Source organism: Agelaius phoeniceus, chromosome 4 (genome assembly GCF_051311805.1).
Source record: "Agelaius phoeniceus isolate bAgePho1 chromosome 4, bAgePho1.hap1, whole genome shotgun sequence".
Taxonomy (NCBI): domain Eukaryota; kingdom Metazoa; phylum Chordata; class Aves; order Passeriformes; family Icteridae; genus Agelaius; species Agelaius phoeniceus.
Window position 1 is genome coordinate 62,490,518 of NC_135268.1, and position 22,111 is coordinate 62,512,628.

At 38.7% G+C, this 22,111-nt stretch overlaps 1 protein-coding gene across 6 annotated transcripts in view; it reads right to left on the bottom strand.

Moving 5' to 3' along the window:
- The window catches only part of PPP2R2C (protein phosphatase 2 regulatory subunit Bgamma), a 190,111-nt gene that overhangs the window by 44,479 nt on the left and 123,521 nt on the right, over window positions 1-22,111 (bottom strand). For all 6 annotated transcript variants that reach the window (XM_077177735.1, XM_054633351.2, XM_054633349.2 and 3 more), the window contains 4 exons: window positions 10,833-10,930; window positions 10,047-10,212; window positions 5,711-5,823; window positions 3,292-3,469 (listed from right to left, as the gene is read on the bottom strand). In XM_077177735.1, coding sequence (XP_077033850.1) covers window positions 3,292-3,469; window positions 5,711-5,823; window positions 10,047-10,212; window positions 10,833-10,930 — 555 coding nt within the window. The remainder of the gene's footprint in view (window positions 1-3,291; window positions 3,470-5,710; window positions 5,824-10,046; window positions 10,213-10,832; window positions 10,931-22,111) is intronic.

Sequence of the window (22,111 nt, forward strand, 5' to 3'; positions counted from 1 at the left end):
CAAAAGCAAACCAGAGAAGCACTAGTTGTATTTTATCTGTCTAAGGCTTTACCTAAGGTAAACATTCTGGTCAAATTCTGCAAAGCTGATTTAAAATATTTTCCCAAAGACTACAGAAAGAGAATTACTTTAAGATCTCCATTGTTCTGTATTTTCAAAGAAATAAAAAATTATCAGTGATTTGTAAAACTGCTAAAACAATGGTTATAGCCAAACTGTTCTCAAATTAAATTCCACAGGGCAAAGTATTTCACTTGTAAAATACCTAAACATACTGCTGCTGATTCAGTCTTTCTCCAGCATTTCTCATGCAGTTTGTAAAGATGTTCAGACATTAAGTGAATGTCCAGAAACTCTACCACTGTATTTGTTGTTTGTGTCATTGTCACAACCAGCCTCTTGGGTAAACAGATTGGAGGTCATTATATGTAGCAGGGCTGCCTCTGAGGGAAAATTGAAAGACAAATACTCATCCCTGCCAGATCCCTTATTAACAAAATCCACTTCAAAACAAAATGTTTTCTATTTATTGTTTTAAACATGCATTTCAAGGAATCAAGCCTTGAATGTAAAATAGCAAGATGCTTCATTTCCCATTTGCATTCAGTAAAAAGATGTGAAAGAAGCATTTTTAAAGCAGCTTCAGCCTCCTCCTGCCTATCCCTCTAAATGTGTTACAGAAGGCACCAAGCCCAGCAACATTCATTTATAATTTACACTGTTTGTTTGGCAGAATTTTTCCACCTTAATATGTCTCGTCTTACTTGTAACTGGCACACCCACTGATTTTACCAGAAACTCATCCACTTCCAGGAGATTTTTATATAAGTTGTTTTTCTGTTGGACAGAAATTCAGTTTCAGGGACAGATGTTATCCAGGGAAAAACACATCCCTGCAATTTTACAAGATGTACAGGGTTTTGTATGGACAAAAAGATCCCCGTCAGGAGACTGATGGAAGTTTAACTTACTCATCCCCTTCTTTCAGTTATCATGGCCTCCCAGTCAATTCCCCAATATAAGTAATATTCTGTAACTATGCCACCTTCTCTTGGAATACCCATGTCAAAATTTCTGTTTATCAAAGAATTAGGTAAAAGTAATCTGCCTGATGACCTGGTTTTGACAACTGAGTACAGACAGGTACAGCTTATACTGTCTGAAACAGTGTGGGTACAGGCTCTGTAACTCAGCCTACTCTCCTGAATACATTCAAGTATCCAGCCACAAAAACAAACCTGCTGCCACCATGGGCACCTCAGCAGGAACATTTTGCCCCAAGAAATTATTATCCCATTGCCTTGTGTTATCTGCTGTCACTGCTTTAACTCTCTCAGCACAGTCCTCACAGATTTTCATTCAAGTGCAAAAGAAGCAGCAATATCTGTATCCCAATCCAAGACAGAAATCCAAGTATCCCAAAGCCCCTGTCTCAGACACAGGAAAATTTTCCTATCCTAAAACTCAAAGACACACTCTTAATTTCCCGCTCATGATCATTCTTAGAATATACTCAGAAAAATGAGTGTGTCATTATAAACTTTATCATGTTTTAAGACCTAAATCAATGAATCAATCAGAAACCTTCAAAGACATTTTATCAGTACATACTCAACCACAGGAGTGAGCTAATGCTTGAAACAAAGTCCCCACAGCTATTCATTCACTGCTGATATTTCTGTCAGTAAGCTCTTAGTGTGGCAAACGACACTAAAAATTCATGTTGTCCTCATGAACTATAATAACAACTATTTACTTGGTTTTCAGAACTTTTCAGGAACATTTGTCTTGACAATCCATAGATTATTAAATAGCTTTAATACAACAAAAGGACTTGCCAAAGGCAAAGCTTTGTTTTGCATAAGCACTCTGGAATGTGATCTGGTGATCACACACAGGGATACAGAGGTTACTGTGCTTGGTCTGACCCACTGCTCTGCCTTGGAAGAGGAGGACACACAGCAGAGTCACATGGAAAAGTGTCCAGGACAGAGAGAAGTCTGGAGGGTGAAGCTGCTGTGAGGAGGGCACTGTCAGAGCCACACTGCTACTCCAAATAGCTGTGCTGGAAAATAATCAAATTAAATCATTATGATCTGTCTTACTAAAGAGTGGAAGTACAGTTGCTTGGATATCAAGGCAGACATAGCCGGGCTTTGAAGTACTACATATAAATTGTTCTAAATAAACAGTCATATTAAAGAGGGAACCTATTAAGCTTGCTTAATCTACACAGGTGAATGACAGAAAAACAGTATGAGTTTGAAAACAAATTGAGGAGATATTCAGATATACAATCCCCAGGGTAAGGGCACCTGTCACTTGACCCTGCAAAGGTAATTCTTTAAGGACATTAAGCGCTGTTTGATTTAAAGATCATGTTTCCTGTGACATTAGCAAAGTACGGGTTAAATTTCAAAGATGACCTGGCCCACAAAGGAAGAAATACAACCACCAGAGACAGGGAGAACATCCCATTACACTGGTGCCTTCTCTGAGGAAATCTACCCCAAAAGGGCAACTTCACTTTGACATCCAGTAGTCCCTCAAATGAACCCACAGAGACATATTCTTCCAGCTTCTTTTTGATACACTCAAAAAGACATGCCAAAGGAATACAACATTCTGACCTGGCCCCATAACCTATTTTTCTTCTTACCAGTCTATTTATGTTCTGCAAAACATAAAGAATCACTTTTCTTGGCTACATTCTCTTTTGCTCCCCCTCCAAGCCACCCAGTTGTAGTGCAAGGGGCAGCCTCACAGAAGGCCAGAATGAGTCCACAACGGAGCTTTCAGGATAACACAGCACTTGAAACATCAATGCCTGCATTAATCACAGACACAACTCACACAAAACAGCTGAGCCTACCCCCCAAACTGTGCATCTCGGGCATTAGGGCTGTGGGAAGCAGAATGATGGAGAATGGGGGGCAGGGACAGGATAAGGACTGACCTTGCAGCAAAACAAGGTGCAGTATCTCAGCATGAAATGTCTTCAGGATACGACAGTACAGAGTATTCTAGTCAGGTGGATAGTTACCATTCAGCTAGCATCTGCTTCTTATTTAAATGTCTTTGACCAACACAATTATTTTTTATATAAAATTCCCTGATTTTTTCAATCTCTTAGCTGACTTTTACAATATCTCAGCATTTGCTGTAACAAATACTGCAAGGATTCTGCTAAGTAAAGGTATATTTTAAAACCTGCAGAAAAATATTTTAAAATAGTCCTCTTAAGCCCACTAATAACACGAACACTGAGCAAGGAATCAGAATGAAGGATACTGAAGCTCCTATCTGTGATGGCTAAATGCCAGAGGTTAATCCTGAGATCATCCGCTGACATGTACGTCTCACAGTCACTGTTGACAGATATTGAGTTGACATGATAGGTGTGACCATTAGCAAAGATTCTCCTGGGAGTGACTTCTACCATCAAATCCATGGGTTTCAATACAGGCACCTGCCAAAAAAAAAAAAAAAAACAAAACACAAACAAGAAAGAGAGTAAGACTTGAAATACTGTTTTGCTAGGATGATGAGAATTCCAATATAGAGAAAGTATTCAAAGACTGCAATATTATAAGATTTTTTGACAGTGTGCACAAGCTGAACTTCCCCATGGATTAACTGCTGGGCAAGGCCTTGCTTGTAAAGGAAGAAGGGGGAGACCAGAGGCAGGCAGAGTGATGGAAAGCCTGAACTGTGGGAAGGGAGGGACTGCCAGCTGCCGCAGAACAGCTCAGTCCCGCTGCAGGAGCTACTGCCCCACATGTGCAGGAGGCTCTGGCAAGCAGTGAAGCACTCATATTTTGCTTTTGCTAAAGGGTTTGCCCTTAGCTGTGAATCACTTAACTCTATTTGTTTTGCTACTTGATGTTTGTCTTTCAAAATACTCATGCAGTGAAAAGGCTGTAATCTCAGAGAAACATAATAAATAAAGGCTTGCAAAACAAAGCCAACATGATATACTGTACATACTCATGTACCCCTGAAAAGCCAATATCACAGATCATCACTTGTCAATGTGCCCTTGTTACTTCTCTGTGTGTCACTTCAAAGTCATGCTTCAATAAGTGGACACTCAATTTATTCCCTATCAATAAAGCATTAAACACTGTAAAGCTGTGGTCCATGACTGGGACTATTCCATGTTTTTGAACATGCATCAGAAACAATCATACATCAACCCACAAGGTGGTCTAAAAGAGGAACATAGAGTTTGAAACATTTGAGTTTCATTTTCTACTAAAGGAACAAAACAAAACTCAACCTTTGAATTACAGAATCACAGAATATGTCAAGTTGAAAGGGACTCACAAGGATCACAGAGTTCAACTCCCTGAACAGCACCATCCCCAAGAGTCACACCATGTGCCTGAGAGCAGAGTCCAAATGTTTCTTGAACTCTGCCAGGCTTGGTGCTGTGATCACTTTTTTGGGGAGCTGTTCCAGTGCCCAACCACCCTTTGGGTGAAGAATCTTTTTCTAATATCCAACCTAAACCTCCCTTGACACAACTTCATGCAATTCCCTGGGGTCCTGTCACTGCCACCCCAGAGAAGAGATCAGGGCCTGCCCCTCCTCTTCCCCTCAAGAGGATGCTGAATTCTCAGAGAATTCTCAGACTATAAGCAATCTGGAATAGTTTTGTTAGCCTAATCATACAGAACAGATAAATATTCCATTAATGTAGTCATATTTACATTTTGGAAGCTTTTTTTTTCCCAACAGACTTGTTTGGTTGTTTTGTTTTCAATAATAAAGACATACTAGTGTTTATACAATACAGCCTTCCGGTTCCAACCTTTAGCCACTTCCTTTGACAAAACACCTGGAGTGAATTCAGCCAAAAAAGTCTGAGAGCAAAAATCTACATTAACATGTGGATAATGGGTCTCCTCTCCAAGAAACAAGTGACAGGAGAAAAGGAAATGGCTTAAAGTTTTACTGGGAAGGTTATTATATTATAACTGGATTATACTGGGTATTATATTATAATTGGATATTAGGAAAGATTTGTTCACTGAAATTTTTGTCAAGCACTGGAAGGGGCTGCCCAGGGAAGTGGCTGAGTCAGCACACCTGGAGGTATGTAAAAGATGCATGGAAGGGGCACCTGGAGACATGGTTTATTGAGTATGGCAGTGCTGGGTTCCTGGTTGGACTTGATCTCAACAGTCTTTTCTAAACTGAATAATTCTATGATCACATATGCTTATACAAGTTCCATGATTGCATCTTTTCAGCAATGTAGAATCTCAGGTTTATCAGAGCACAGACTACTGCAAATCACACTCTTAAAATAATTATTTTATAAAACCGAAAAAAAGATTAAACTGAAATTTGGTGTACTGTCTTTAACTCAGTTGCTCTGAACGTGGCAGGAACCCTGTTCAAAATTAATTACAAGTAAAATGCTTCCAGCACAAAAGGTTAAAGAACCTTTTATGAAAGTATGTTAAGTCACAATAAGAGAATTTTATCAGCATGAACTCTCAAAAATACTTATTTTGGTCAGTGTATCTTAAAGCATTTGTGACTTGCAAATATGTGGCAGATTCAATACAGTTAGCAGTCAGCTAAAGCTTTAGTTAGTGTTATCATATAAATAGCATTAGGTACATATTTAAATCTTTTCCTGACTTAGCACTACCTTTTTCATATAGAAACAACTGAATTTTGGACATGGACAGAAGCTTACCTGCAGTGATGTTACTGTAGAAAGATCTTTAAGCTTTCCTTCTTCATCTTTTAAGTTGTACCCCTCCGGTCTCTTATCTCTTTCAGTAATTTTCCACAATTTGATTGTTTTATCTTTAGAAGAAAAGACAAGCAACTGTCAGCATAAGAATTCTGAATGCAGTCACTCACCTTTCACAATATATTCCTTAAAGAAGATTTTACACCATGGTTTAGACAAGTCCTGTGCTGAAATAATCTGGGTCACTTCATTCTGCACATCCAGAAAATGCTGCCCACAGACAAATGATTCATAAAGGACATCCCAGATCTTCACTCCAAGTCAGGGGCTCCTGGCACCTGACAGACTGTGTGGAGCATGTAGAATACATGCTGCTCATGAATCCAACCTGGCAGTTTGCAGGTTGAACAAACCCAAGCTACTCAATGCTCACTGCTGAAGCTCAGTTTATCAACGTGACTTGGCAAGGAAATAATCTCTATACTAAAACCAGTTTGGCATTAATGCCAGTTTGCTAGGTTACTTATAAACAGCACAAGAATAGCATGGAGTACACAGCCAGACCAATGACCCCTTCCTGGCCCACTGTGGGAATGGGCAGTGGTGCATTGGTGTAGCATCAGGAGCTCCTGCAAATGAAAGGCTGTGTAAAAAACGAGGCATTTCTCCCCCCTAATGGAGAGCAGATGAGAAATAACTGAGGAAAAATTAAAAAACCCAACCAAACTCAGAGAAATGTGTTGTGATAGCAAGAGAGAGAAGTAAGGAGAAAATTGTATTAATCCTAGACTCTTCCTTTCTGCTGATGGGTGAAGCACATGATGAGAGAGTAATGATGTCTCTCAGTTAGCAAAGAGCCTCTGAAACCAACAAACATTTTTTAAACATTTCAAATTGCATTTGTCTTTGGGGTTTTTTTGTACAAGCTGAAGCTCCAGATTTCCTAATGCTGATTGTCCACTCCCACTGTGGTTGTGCTCCTAACCTGCCAATCCTAAAGCTTCTTAGACTCAAAAATCAATGCCAAGTCTTCTGCAAAAAAATCTGTCCCTGAGATTCTAATGGTTGTTTCACTCATCTGCTTGTGCAGCAGCCAAAGTCTTTCCAAAGCTTCTGCCCTTCAGCTGCCAGCACAGATTTATTAACCTCAGTTCCTGCATCGTGTCTGATTTCATCCCACTTTCTTCATTTACCTTTCTTTCCCCAAGTACACAGCAGAGCATAATAATTTCCCCAGTGTGGCTGAGCCAAATACTACTTTCAAATGCCTGTACAAACCACTTTAAAGACAGGATATACGAAAAACATGAATTGATTTACATTTCTGTAGCAACTTTTAACTTTGAACTTTCTTTGTTTCAAAATCAATCCCTCCATTACTCATTGCTTGCTATTATGTATCTCTTAATGATATTGATATGCTAATATGCAAGCAAAAAAAATCACAATACAATTACAGTCAATCTACAGAACAAGAGGTTAGTTCAAACTGCAACTAAAAATCTCCTTTTAAATATTCAATAAATTTCATTTGTATTACATATATCATGTTAATTAATTATTAAAAATATATGCAGGTCATGTCATGCCCTTGGATATTTTATTACATGTAAATAGTGCATCCCTGCTGATCTAGTAAAAAAATTATAAATACAGCAATTGTAAAATGAATTCTAAGAAAAAACAAAAACAACTTTCCATTGTTAGATTTGATTCCTATTAATAAATCTACTTCTTTCCTGAGTGAAAACTGTTTTATTAGCAGGTAAGGTTATCATGTATTGGGTTTCTTCTCCTTTATCTACTTCTGGAATTTGAATACTCCTTAGAAGTTTTAAGTATGCTTATATTTTGCAAAACAGAAAAAATAGATATATGTATTTTTTCTGTATATAGAAACATCTCTGCAAGGTTCAGCATTCAGTCTCAAGGGTGTTGTGAATTTAAAATTAATTAATGTCTGGTAAGCAGTCTGAAATCCTCAGATGAAATAGTCTGTTTAAATTCTTATCTACCTCATGTAGCTCACACTGCAAGTGGATGAAATATATTCTGGTACAGAAGATACCAATGAATCATAATAAGTTGTTACTATTATACTACAAAATCAGTTCATTTTACAGTGAAAACTACAAATTTTCTAACTGCAAGCAGTGTAAATCCACAGTGGGATTGGAAAGCCTTGGTGGTGTCCTTCTGTCTCCATTAATTAAGATGCCACAATCAAAGCTTAGCTGATAACGTGAACTGGAAAGGAACCAAGACTGACTCTGAGGGAAGTGACCTGTGCAGAAACTTCAGACAAAAGTCCTCCTTAGAATGAGAGAGACAGATTTGGGCAGGTGCAGACCTGCCAAGTCTCATTTACTGAGGGTCAGATTTAGACTGACTCTCTCCCCATGCTCCTGAACAGCAGGATGCTCCTTCCAGCACATTCAGTGGGCACTGTCCACCTGAGCACATGGAAAGGATGCTGTTTCACAATTCTCATTTTTCTGTAAAAAACATGCATTAGATCCTAAATTATCAGAGAGCAAAATGTCAAAAATTGCATTAAAATAGCAGGCTTGGAATTTAGTAAACAAAAAACAGACACAAGATATTTTTACAATCTGTCCAATATGAGCATGTGTGACAGGTAGTGCCTTCAAGTTAGGAAACATATTATTATCCCTTTTTATAGGCATGGAATTGATATATATTGTCAAAGGCTTCTCCCAGCTAATCTGTGAGACAGTGAATAATTCAACGTGGGCTGTCTGTACCCTGAAGCTAAAACCATCTTTAAGAATATGCCAGGAGGTGAATCTTGAGACTTCAGCCCCGCTGTGCCAGGAAGCTTGGAATCCTCCTTGGCACATGCAAATGTTTTGCAGTTCAAAGCCAAAATCCAAAGCTTGTGCCAGTGGAACCATTTCTGTTCTCCCCACCATGAAGGGATCTGCTGAGATGCTCCAAAACTAAGGGGGAGAAGCAGAGGCCAAAGTATTTTTCCAAGACCTAGGCTTGCTTACTGTTGGTGGAAACTGGATTAACCACAGCAGCACTAGGACTGATTATTTCTTCCTTTCTCCCCTCCCATGACAGTACAAACCAGAAAACTCATGTAGTAATCTATTATCTATAACTGCAAAAGCTGAAAAACTGAGGATTCAGCTGTATTCCTCTGTGTTTCTAAAAACAAACTTTAAAATGAAAAGGGAGAGGTTTACTTTGAATAATCTGCTTTTGTATCACACACTCAGAAGAAGCCGTTCTTAGTTATCTGAAGGGGTGAGGGATATTTTAACCAAGGGAGAAGAGTAGAAATAAACTTCACAAGGTGACTAATCATTAATTTAGCATAAATCACCTCTAGGTAACAGGTGTGTCTCCTTTTGAGTAAGTAACAGTGACATCAAAAAGCCAAAGGCAACTTTAGATAAAACAAACTACAAAATCCTAAAAAATTATCATCTACCTTGAATGAATGTAAACATTATTTAAAGCAATATATTTTAATGCAAAGCAATCCTTTCTAATGTGTCAGTTCCCAAAGATGACATTTCCCTATTTCTCATCAGCAACTTCCAATTACACTCAAACTTCTAGAACAAAAAAAATTCTTTTCTGATTACCATTAGATCTAAAATTTAAAACCATTTTTGTGGTATTTTGTGTCATGCATCATCTGCAATAATGAAGTTTGTGGGTGTCTAAATGCTTCCTAAATGACACCTATTCATGTTAGGTTACATTGAGTTTTTCCCCCTTATTTCATATCTGAATATCTCCTCTTGGTAATAATACTGCTTTCTTTCATCAATGGGCTTTAGACATGTCAGAAATATGAGTCAGTATCAATACCCTAGTATTATTCCTTCTGTCTTCCTAAGATTTTTGCACATCTTTAAAGCTGAAATAAACTATTCTGATGATAATGAATGAAAAGAAAAATAAATTAATCTCTCTCACCGACCTTCATCTACGCATCTACAAATAATAAAAATTATGACAAATACAGCAGAAAAAATTCTAAATTTCTCATGAAACACAAGCTGCTGAGTAAGGTGCTGCCTTTGTCACATGATCTATTTCAGGATAGCACTGCATATTAATAGAAAAATGGACAGCTCTTTAAATGTCTATGAATAATCAACTGGAAAAACCTCATGATTCTATTAATAAAATACACAAACAACAGATATCAGAGGCAGTATGACAGTCTTGGTAAACTCTGAAAGAGGAAATTACTAAAACAGTAGATTAAAATGAGCAAATATATATATCAGCACTAAAACACACAGAGCAAATACTGCAAATACTGCTATGTCCTGCATACTCTCATCAATCTCACCATTTGTTGACAGAAGTGAATGAGCTGCATTTTGCTGTGGTAACCACTTGATCTTGTTTATTTTTTCTTCTATCTCCAAACTCTTCAAATAATCAAATTCAGGTTCATGGCTCTGGAAAGTGCTGTAAACATTGTACTCCCCCTGATTGTAAGGCTCATTTTTACTCTATGGGGAATAAGAACAACAGAAACATTGTTTATGACAGCAATATATCTTCATCTCTTAGGAAAGGTGTATAAGCAACCTTATAAATATAAAAAATATTGGAAATTTAATTTAATTTCTCATTTAAAACATGATATTGACAGATTTGTTTCAGCAAGAATGAAATTTCCTGTGAGTACTGAAACGCTTAATATTAGAATTTTTGAAGAAATATCAGCTATTCAGGAAAGGCTTCTACACAAAATGCTGCAGATGAATGGAATTTACAAGCAGAATATGTAAGTAAAGGTATTGTTTTAAATAGAATAGGGTTCCATTATCAGGAAAAAGCTATTAAAAGAAGGCAGAAGTAAAACAAAAATAATCTTCTTTTTTCTTATATCAGAATTTTGGGGGCTTTGAAGCATTTTCGTTTGTGACAGCAAACTAACGAGTTAAAAATCCCTACCCTATTTCACTTCCTCTCTGAACAGGTGACACTCTGTTTTAATAAATCTTGAGATTATAAACAAGTAAACTCAATTAAATAAAGTGTTAAAAATTAATCCAGGTTTTAGACATGTTAAAAATTTAAACCTGATTTTTCAGACTATTGAGGATGACATTGGTAACCCACATACCTCAGGTTCCCTTTGGAATATAACAACTCGGCCCCCCTTGTCACCAGTAGCCAGCAGTTCTCCAGTGTGGTTGAACTCAACTGTAGAAATAATATCAGCTGGAGGGAGAAAGAGAAAAAAGGCAGATTTTAGACTGCTGCTTCAACACAAAGTCACTAGAAATATCAGGCACTCCACAAAAAATGCAACAAATGAGGGATTTGAAGGACTACAGATGAATTCACTGATGCAAACAGGCTGCATGCCATTACAATCTAATGAAACAAGTACAAACACTAAAGAGGCAAATTGGTGTTTCCAGTACATCTGCAGTTTGGGGGAGGAGAGGTTATGCTCCAAGAAGAGCCATCTTGGGTGGCTATAAAGCTTTTTTTGAAGTACAGAATTGGCCTCCTGCTATATGCTCTAGCAAGGACCAACATAACATCAATTCTCTTGCATGTATTATTTATTCTACGAGCTTTCTGGTGATTTTAACAGAACCCCCTAGCAATAGTTTTCTCAAATATGTATTGGAGTCAAAAGTGCAAAAGCAAAGTACGTGCAGCCTGTCCTACCACTGAGGAATGAAGGCAAAACCAGAATTGTTCACTGTGCGGTGCTGGCAAGAGCCCATTCTAATCACTGTTTTCAAAAAATCATTTCAGCACCGTAAAAATGTGTCATCAGAAGACAAAAAGAATCTCAGTCTCTCTTTTCCTGATTTTCAGCTGCCTTCCCTAAGTAATTTCATCAGCTTAAACAAGAAACCTCATCAAAACCTGAGGCCAGTCTTGAGCACAAATTACTACATGAGGATGAGAGGGAGAAAGAGGCTGTAGGAGCTAAAGAACTGGTTCTTCTGTTTGAATGACAGTACATGCTAGAATCATAATCCACAGTTAATCCTACACTATTAGCATAATTTGAATCAAAATGCCTAGTGCAATAGTAAATTAAGAAACCATCATATATACAATCACAGGGAAAATGCAGGGTATTACTCAGAGACTGCATGTATGAATCCTCTATAATGATCAGTATTCACTCATCAGAAACATGGGCCAGATTTTAGAAGTGTCAATAGTTAGGAGCTTCCCTTTAGGCATAAAAAGCTGCAGTTCCCAAACACATTCATCATCCATCAGTTTATAGGGAGAACAATGAAGTGACAGTGGGCTAAGCTCTTTTGAGAACCTAGCCCAAATGAGTTCACAGAAATTCAAAGGAATTGAAATAACAAGTGGATGTACCATTTACTTGATACATTTTATGAATTGAAAACATCTGTTCCTATTATTCTTTTAATAAACTAGCAGTTTAGTGCTGCAAAGTGTCTGTTGCCGGTAGCTCTCATCAGCTACACAGCCATCCAAAAGCCAGATTCTTACTCAAACATTACAAACTATTTACCATCTAAAAAAGGAAAACTTTGCTCCAATCACAGTAAAGAAAAATATCTTTTCATTTTTTAAACAAATCTTCACCACCAAATTCTTCTAAATCAAACCAACATTCCTCCATTTTTTCCTCCACTACTCCAAAATATAAAGGAAGAAAGGGGAACCATAAATGGATGTGCAGACTTTGAGAAAAATGGCACATGAAGACTTAAAATATTTTTGGTCTGAACCCAAAGCTCCTCAAAGGTAATGGCATTTGATTTTTATGTGGACTTCCACAGACTGCATATTTCATAGATAATAACTACAAAAGCCCGAGATTTACCAAAGCATGAGAAAAGGACAGAGACTCTGGTTATGTTTCATGATGCTCTGGGGTTTGCAACGGGTTGAGTTTGATGTCAATAATAAAAAGGGTTGTTTTCTAAAACCTAAAATTCTAATCAACTTTTCTGGCATGTAAAGTTCATTCAGATTGCTTTCAATGGAAGAACACTTCCTGGCTATTTTCTCCTCACCCTACAGAATTCATACTGATAGTAGGTGTGGTCACCTGCTTATAAAGTGACAGCTGCATGATTTTACTCATTCAAAGCTGCATCTCACCCCAGTCACACAGGCACAACTGCAGAAGCCTCATGCTGATACTCCTTTTAAACTGTGCCTTATCTTAAGTGTGCAATGGGCAAGAAGGGCAAATGCAGAGGGAGAAATGTAGTATAAAATATGTGTGTATGTATGAGTCACGTACATGAGATTTCTCAACAGGTCATAAAAGAAAAAGATAAAGAAACTGCAATAGCATGAATTGCAATTGGACATATATGTGTGAATACATTTGCAATTGGCCTGGGATAATTCCACAACATCACAAAATATTCTTCTCTACAGTGGCAGTGTTCATAAAATATATTGCACTTTACAGAGGGCATCTGTCACTGCCCAGTAAAGTCCACAGCAGTATTTGCACATAATAACTCAACCAGGATTGTAATAAAACAGCTCTGCATTTTCTTATTATATTGCATTTGTCATTAAAATATCATGCACAGTTAAATGGTTACTGTTCAAAGAAAAGGGCTGTGGGCAGTGTGAAACAATGTTGTTCTGAGGCAAAATTCTCACCCCCTCCCAAGGTGTATCTTCCAGATACATCTCTCCTTTCTATAAGAAAATCTAATCCTGAGCTGGAAACTACCTATCATTTTTAAATTAACTTGTTCTGAAAAAGAGCAGATCCAATATTATGACCTTATAGGCTATGTAGCTTGTTGGTAAAAATTATCCTTGAATTGGAAAATCAGTTTTATTGATCCTGTAAATAACAGCTGAAAACAGCAGCTATCTGTCCCCTGCACAGACACCACCACCCCCCCAAACATATCCAGCATATCTGTTCAGCAGGTGAACATCAGTCATGCTGTTTTCTTACAAAGGGTTTGCCAGGCTGGCTCTTCCTAAAACAGAGGAGGTAAGGACAGAATCAATCAACAAAGCTCTTCATACTCTTCTGCAGGACACTCCCCCAAGTATTTATTAATGCTGCAGCAACATCAGCCACTACTGTCCCAATCCTGCAGATTCTCCCACTGCAGAGTGGCCCCCTGAGCACACAGAGCAATTAATTCCCAGATTTCAGCTTCTCCAGGACATATAAATGCACCACAATAGAAAAGCTGATGAATTTGCATGTACAGTAAGCCCTTGGCAAGGGATGGCAGAGATGAAAGATTCCTTCCAGCCTTCTCCTACACTACACCTTCCCTATCTCTGCTGGCAGTGCCAAGCTTTGCACTGACAATTAGGATTACCAGAGACAGAGATAATTTACCTATTAAGAATAATTATGGGTAACTTCAATGCCAAATGCTTACAATCAAACTATAAATCCAATCTTTTATAGAACATTAATCTTCCTACTCCAAATTTAAATTTTCCATTTTTTCTATGCAGAAATGTATATAAATTCTGATTTAAAAGTCAAGCTATTCAATAGTTTCCCTCAATATACAGGTGCTGACTGAGAAAAGCAGACCCAAAACTTTCAAAAGATGAAAATACTCCAGGGGCATAAACACCTGGTTATCTGGTCCACATCCAGCCACAGCAAATTGTCCCAGTATGCAAAATGCATTACAGACTTGAATCCTGAAACTTATTTTACATATTCACAGAAAGATACCACATTACTCTACACAGAAAGATATCACACTACTTCACAGCTTAAACTGACAAGAAGCTTTTCCTGATCCAACCTGTGAGGTGTTTAATTTACTGACTCCTAGTCACCTCTGCCCTTTCATACCTCACTAATTCCTCTGCAGATTCACAATTTACACTCCTTAAATGTTCTTAATGGCTATGCTGTTAATGGCTCTGCCTAGCTAGATATATTCAGGTTTTGTGATAGAATCTAATTCCATCACTGTATACCTGGGCACATCAAGGCAAATCAAGCTGGTTGTACTGCTCTTTCCACAATTTCATGAGTATTGTTCCAACATGGATGCAGGCAAACAACCCTCCAGCAGCCCTCCCTAGGCTCAGTGCAGGAATGAAACAAGGTTGGTACACATAACCCAAGTTAATTTTGGCCTTTATTTCACCATTACATATTTTTCTATGTTCACCTTCTAGCCTCTCACAGTTTTATTTAAAGGAATAAGCTATTAAAAACCATACAGAACACCAACAGGTCCAAATACCTCTACAATAAATTAGAAAAGCCTTACCTATATATTCAATCTTCCTATCATTTTGGGGCACTCAAGTGTAACAGCATGCAATTTTCCACCTAATATGCACTCAGTGAAGCTAACTCTGAACATACTTACACATCCTCACACAGTCTTTTGGTCAGAAACTTCAAGCAATTCTAAGAAAAGCTCAACTGTAATTTTCATGGGTTATTTTTACTAAAAATTTCTACCTTTCTGGAACCTTTAATCTGAAGACTGTGGGTTTTTTCTTTTTTTCTTCTTCAGAAGATCAGCAAAGCAAAGAAAAATTTGTAATTATTTCATCCAGCACACAAATGCAGCTTTTTGAACAGCACAGCAAATTTCAAGGGCAATCATCATGCAACAGTACAGGGAAAAGAAGATCAGAGAATATAATCTTCAACTGAATTCCAGTGTAATCCAAACAGAGAATTAAAGGATTTGGAACGGGCCAGAACACTGGAATTAACTGCAGTACTCTTCTCTAAGAAAAAAGCTGTGAAATCCTACCAGAACAGGTCAGAACTTGGCATTAGTATCACAGCCAGCACAGTCAGCATGGCCAGCCTGAGCTGACTGCATCAACATCTGGGTCAGGTTTTTGTTGTGTGTGCTCCCAGTGGCTAGCAGAAAATCTTGTAGTCTATGTTATTTCAACCAAGTTCTGACCTGGCCTAACCTTGGTTTGTGAAATCCAGTAAGATCACAGCACAATCTGGCATGGCTGCAAGCAATGTTCACTCATACTGATACAGAAGTCCCTGAGGAGAATAATCTGGAAGAAACAACAAAGAAGCTTGCAACAAAGAGAAACATAAAACAAAAGGACAAATGGCAAATAAAAGAGGAGCAGTATTACAGTATCTTGAATGAAGGGACAGCCAATACAAAGAGCTGTGCTGTCAGAATTTAGTCTAGACTAAGAAAGCAAAAAAAAAAGTAGGGAAAGAAAAATAATAAATTAAAAGAAAAAGCCTGCTACCTTTTTAAAAGCTGAAGTTTCAAAGGTTTCCTCAAGCAGCTAGAAAATAAAGTATGCAAAACCTCAAATGTATGAAGGCTTCCTTTTCTGAAATAGCTGGCAGAGAGATCCTTGACAACTGAAAAATTTCCTGCTTGAAGCAGCAGTCTCTGTAAAGTGCATTCCCTTTGGGCCACAGTAGTGTTATTCACCATCTTGGACCCAGGGATTGTAGGACATTAGAAGCATCCTCAAAGTCCAAGCAAGCACAATGCAAACTCTCCCACATCACACCATCCACCTTGGCTGGGTCAGATACTGAACACCCATAACAACACACCAGAAAGCCAACTCCACTCTTGGGCAGACAAGACACAGCAGCACAGAACCACAACCATCAGGGCTGGAAGAGACCTTCACAATCATCAAGTCTAACCATCAACCCAGCACTGCCACTGTAAGCCCTAAACCCTGTATGTGATCACCCAGATCACCCAGGTTCCTTGTCCTACATGCAAACTGCCTGATCATCTCTCCAAGGAACCAAAACAACACAGGTTATGTGCACAAACTGGGTGGTCAGATGAGGCAAATAAGAAAAAGGAGAGCACAAGGATGCATGAGATGGCAAGAGGAGAGAGCATGAAATGTTAAAAGAGCATGAGGAAGGGTACAAAAGAGCACACCTGAGAAACTACATGGACATATGAGAGCTTAAGAAAGCATGAAAGAGTACAAGGAAATGCTGCAACAGAAAAGAAGTAGTTTGAAAAGTAGGATCTATCTGCCCCTTCACCCCTAGGATTATTTGTCATCCTGGCAAATCTTAATTTTGCTTTTTTCCTCATTTATTGTGGCTTTAAAGTATAATGAGTTTGTGCTAAAATATGGTAAATGTTTGCACTATGTTAGATGTAGGGACAAGGCAAAACACAACAGGAAGCTGATTTTGGCCAAGGCAAACTTTGAACACAGATGCTGCTAAGAGTGGAAAACCTTGAGGGATCACTGAAACAAGGTGATCAATTCAAATGAAACCCAGAGATGGGTGTCCACTACACTTCAGGTGGTTATTTTGTTAACTGCCACCTTGCCTGGCTTCTTTGCTAGCAGAGGCAAATACATCAAAGGCAAAAACCAAACAGCCCCATTTAATCTTGTCATGCAAGAGCAAGGTTTATCAGGCTAAATATCACCTTTTTTCCAGAGTACAACCTCTTCCTGACATGAAATCCAAACCCACACAGTTGAATGCTGACCAGGTCTTGAAAAGCTCCTTGAAACAGGAGCACTTCAGCTAGGTATGGTAGTAAATAGAAGTTAAAAAACCCCAAAGAATGGAAGCAACAAATTTTTCTTACTTCAAATCCTGGCAAGCACTGTTCTAATCTTTCCCTTTTCTTCATCTTTGATCTCCAACTTTTGGATTTTAGAAATGCTACACATACACACCTTGGTGTCTTAGGTGACCATGAGATCAGTATGAGACTGCTGAGTTTCACAAGTCCTTGCATCCCTATCCTCAGGGACAAAGGAAAACACCTTCCCATGCAGAACATCTGAACATATGTTCAATGCTCTCTCAAAGAGAAAATTCACTTAAAACAGAACCTAAAAACCAAACCCAAAGTCTTTAGCCCTCTGTGAGTACTTAGGACCACTGTGATTTATTCTTTCTAGGCTGGAGTTTTAATGGAGTTGGGTTTTTCCTTCACTATTTTTGTATGTGTTTATTTTAAGAGCCTAGAAAATTTTTTCAACAGCTTTTTAATCACATGCTAATTTCTAGCTGTATTTCTCAAATTAGAAAAATCAACTATTAGAGCACAGTCAATGTAGAAAAGAACTGCTTACAGGACAAATATGTAAAATAGATTATCTGGGTTCAGTGTTCTATGCTCTAAAACAACACTTTATACTGAACACAAGTCACTGAGATTCAGTGTTTCATAAACTGACCCTCCCACATATGTATTCCTCATTCAAAAGCTCAAAGCCCTTATTTCAGAGGTTCTGGCACCCATCTCCTGCCTGCAGAGTACAAGGCCTCCAGGAAAAGAGGCCCAAGAGATTTGACCTTCTGCCCACTGAGGTAAATGCAAAGTTTCCCACCACTTAGGTAGCAAATAAGGTCAAGGAACATTTGTCAGATGTAGCATATCTGAAAATTGGGACACATTTCTCAAAAAATTGGCTGCAGCTTCCATGCACTTCATTTCAAGGTGACCTGCTTAGACCAGCAAGGTTGCAAAGGCAGAATGGCTAATTAACATTATTAATATTATCCTTTAACATTATTAATTTTATCCTTGCTGAAGTCACCAGGTGCAGTGCTTTGTGCCTTCCTAATCTGAACCATGCAGTGGACTGATAAAAAGCTTCCCAGGATTCCTTTTAATGCCTATTTAGGGCCCCCAGCAGTGGCAGGCACTGCACCCCTGCAGTCCCTGAGCATCCTCTCTGTGCTGGGAGCCTGCAGCCCTCCCTGAGCACCAACAGGCAACACAGGGCCAGCACCAGCCCTGCTTCCAGCAGGTACCTCAGCCCCTGGGAATGCCAAAGAGTGGAACAGCGATCCCTCCATCCTGTTCAGCCTGAACAAGACCAAAAAAAGGCTACAAAGCCTTTTGCTTGCAGTAAATCAAAGCCATTTGGTAACTCTGCTTGTATCTATTCTTACAAGCAATGCTTAAAACTAAGAAAACACTGCAGATCAGTATCTATTTTAGCATAAAGATATGCACAGAAAGCTTCTAAATTTCACATTCCCTCAAATCTTCTTCACAGCTTACACTGTGTAACACATGCTAGTCATTTACTCTTCGGAGATTTCGGGGAGGGGCAGGGGGGAGAGGTAAAAAAAAAAAGGAAAAACAAAATTGCAGCCAGATCTTTCTTTCTTTGTTGACAGATGAGACCCTCATCTAAGCAAAGGACTCAGTAACAGGCTTGAAACACTCTGCTTGATAAACATGCACATATTTAGAAAATGTGCCAGTCCACTCCTCTTACCAACCCACGCTGAAGGACAAAAGAGAAAAAATTGCCATGGGCATCACATCATGCATTTACAATTTCCAGAGAGAGGTTTAAACTGGTAGCCACAGAAGGAAGCCTGCCTGAGCTGGGAGCTGGGGCTCAGCTCCATGTTACTTCCCACTGAGGAGCTGCACAGCCTGGCTGCCAGCTCCACACAGATTAGAAATGGTGCTGCCAAGTGTTAAAAATGCTAGGCAACCAGGCTTTATGGAGAGCACAGAAAGACCTTGAACCTCACCCTCCATCTCAGAGCAAACAGAAGCCAAAAATGGGAAGCACAAAAATTATTAATATACACTAATTCTGCTTTTACTGTCGGAAGTGATTGTGCTTGTGCATAATAATTGCAATGATCTACAATAAGAAAACATCAAGTTTTGTTAAAAGCCTATTCTAAAACAAAGACAAAAAAAATCCCATCCATATTTAGAATTTTAAAGAAGAATAATTAATTTCAAATATATCAAAGACTAATGAAAAATCATCCAAAATTTAAAACAAGATTCTCAATAACCAGATTCCATATGAATGTTATATCCATATATTACATAAAAACGTCAATAGAATTTCACTGCCAGCTGGTTCTGAACTTTTCTTCCCCCCCTCCCCCCCCAACTAAGCAATTAAATTCCAGAAGCAAAGCTCTCAGTAATTCTGTCACAGCAGTTCTCATGTTCAAAGCACTTTCTGGGCATTAAACTCCACAGCAACCCAAGGAAGTCAGCAAAGAAATGTCAGCATTCCCATTTTACACAAAAGAAAAAAAATGAAACAGATCCTCCAGAGTTTTTATCCAAGATCAGAGAACCAGTTTTGATTATACACATACTAAGGGACAGATAATCCATGCTGTGGCTTAGCAAAACATTTCTATTTAATAAAGCCCTTAATCACTTGTCTAGAGACTTAAATGTTCCTATATTCAGCTCAAATGAGTATGCATGTTGCTAAATGAATATACTGATGGAGTCCCAACAAACAAAGCCTCACAACAGCATGCACCCAGGGAGAAAAGGCCCAGTGAGCAGGATTTTGGGTGAAGCAAGGGGCATATAATCTTAAAAATCATGAAGGGCTGGAGCTGGATTAGAGCCAGAGTCTTTAAGCACAGAGACAAGGCAGGCAGAGACACAACAGCTCTATCTGTGCTAGCAAATGAAGAGCTCCAGGATGTTCCTGGGTTGTGCAGTGCTATGATTCACACTGCTAAACTGATAGAGACAGGACCTTGAGAGGCTTTTGGCTGCAATAAATTGCTCTCCCCCAAATACCACTCTGGCATGGCTCAGAGGCCACAAGGCAGGGCCACTTCTCAACAGCAGCACACACATGGCCAGCATGGCTTGGAAACTGCAGAATGTCACCCCCATGGGCCTCTCTGTGCCAGCCTGTCCCAGGGCTCCCAAAACCCCGTTTGCCCAGGCAGATGCACTCAGTGAGTGAGTGCAGCTCATAGGAATCAGTGTGGCACACACACAGTGACAGTCACACTCTGCCATGATTATATTAGGGTTTCCTACTGCAGCTGGCAGAGGTTGGGGTTTCCAGCATACAGGGGCTCTGGAGCTGTAGAACTAGAACAAGGAAAACAAACTGTGTTTGCTTTCTCAATTGTAACCCAAGAGAGTGGATGGCAGTGTTTAAATCTTCTCATCAGAGACTCTAACTACAGCATCCAAATAAACTCTATTCAAATACCATGAGCAGAAGCCAGCTCTAGCTCACACATCACAGACATCTCCTCTGTGACTCCCAGCAGTGGACCAGCAAGCTAAGGTCACACACAGGGCTGGCTGCCTGTCATGGGGGCTCCATGCCAAGCCAAGGAGATACTCATCTAACATTAGCATCTGTTTGCTTGGCAGGCTCCAAAGGCAATTCAGCTGACAACTCTGAATTTGCCTCTGGGTCTGTCACAAGATCATATAACTCTGGGACTTCTGGGAATGCCTAATACTTCTTTGATGAAGATCATGCATATCATAATAAATTAGCTTCATTCTAAGCATCCCTTGAAATCAGTGTTTGTCACCTCAGAATTATTCAGGTTGTGTGGCTGGTTTAAGTGTGTAAACTAAAGCCAAGTTCAAAGATCCTGCAAGTAGCTCTTGTTTACATGAAGATCTCTTCAGCAAGTTTACATGATGATCCCAAGAAGATAAAAAACAGATTTTTCAGTGTTAGTATGGGTTGCTGTTACTGATGGAAGACCAAAGTCTGCTCCCAAGCTTGTCTAAAATGAACAGGATAACTGAATCATCTTCTATCACCCTACTGTTTTAAGGTTTGATATGCATGTGAAAATGATACTAATAAAAGGCTTACATAACTTTAGATTGGTCTAAAAGCTTGTTTCATAAGATTCAGTTCATAAAAGGCCAAAGTCATCCATCCATCTATCTATCTATCTATCTATACACACACATGTATGTATCCAACTGAATAAATGTGAGGAAAGATGGGATTGCTCACATGCTTAAAATTAAAATTAAATTAAAATGAATTTAATTAAAAGCATGCTAAATCACCCTATTAGGTCAGGAAATAGATGAACCCTTGGCCCTGAAACACTGAATTCCAGACGGCTGCAGTGTGAAAACCCAATGTTAAATTTGCCCTCAAGTTTAAATGCATTGTATTTCTATAATTACTCACTTAAAAAAATTACTTAAAGAGCAGAAGACAGTAAAAATCAATTCACCTTTCCCCAGTCTGTGTCTGATAACGAAACTTCAAACGCTGTTAACAGCCTCAGGAAATAAACATCCCTGTTTTGGGATATTCCCAATGGACATCAATTACATAACAGGACTAGAGCAGCAAATATTACAAATGCTATATACAATGTCTAAAACAGGAACCATTTGCTGGTCAGGTAGCTTCTGGTTTTTTATTTTATTTCTGAATGCAGCAGCATGCAGGGAACCCAGTCATTATGTAAAACAGCCCTAAAAGCTCTTTCCAGTTTAATAATGCAATATTGCAAGTGGGAAATCAGACCATTCCCACTGTGTTTACAGCTATGGAACAGAGACTTCAAAGCTTCAAACCTATGTTTTAACACTAAGCAAAATCAGTCCTTCTTCATCAAAAGGTTAAATGCAAAATGTTTTTCATCCTATCGCTAAAACTGAAAAGTCAAAACCAAAATCAGCTGGAAAAATAAACATCACTAAT